The 214-nt window shown below is 35.5% G+C and overlaps 1 protein-coding gene across 1 annotated transcript in view; it reads left to right on the top strand.

Moving 5' to 3' along the window:
* The window catches only part of LOC119591815 (vegetative cell wall protein gp1-like), a 6,589-nt gene that overhangs the window by 1,881 nt on the left and 4,494 nt on the right, over nt 1–214 (top strand). The window contains exon 2 of the mRNA XM_037940560.1: nt 140–184. Coding sequence (XP_037796488.1) covers nt 140–184 — 45 coding nt within the window. The remainder of the gene's footprint in view (nt 1–139; nt 185–214) is intronic.

Raw genomic sequence — 214 nt, 5'->3', positions numbered from 1 at the left:
ATCATACACATCGAAATCTATTACAACTCTACCGCTACTAACTCTACCGCTACTAAACAGAAATCCATTTGTAGTAAAGGGGAACATGTCGTCATTGTAAGAATGTTTTGTATCTTTCCTGTGTATCTTTATGTTTTAGGTTTTTGTGACGCTCTCAAATGGACCTTGTTTAGTCATAGTAGCAGTAGGTATTGCAGTATACGTGTTATGATAT

The sequence above is a fragment of the Penaeus monodon genome, chromosome 29, assembly GCF_015228065.2.
Source record: "Penaeus monodon isolate SGIC_2016 chromosome 29, NSTDA_Pmon_1, whole genome shotgun sequence".
In the NCBI taxonomy this organism is placed as follows: Eukaryota; Metazoa; Arthropoda; class Malacostraca; order Decapoda; family Penaeidae; genus Penaeus; species Penaeus monodon.
Note: the sequence above shows the minus strand (reverse complement) of the source record. Positions and strands in the feature narration are given on the sequence as shown.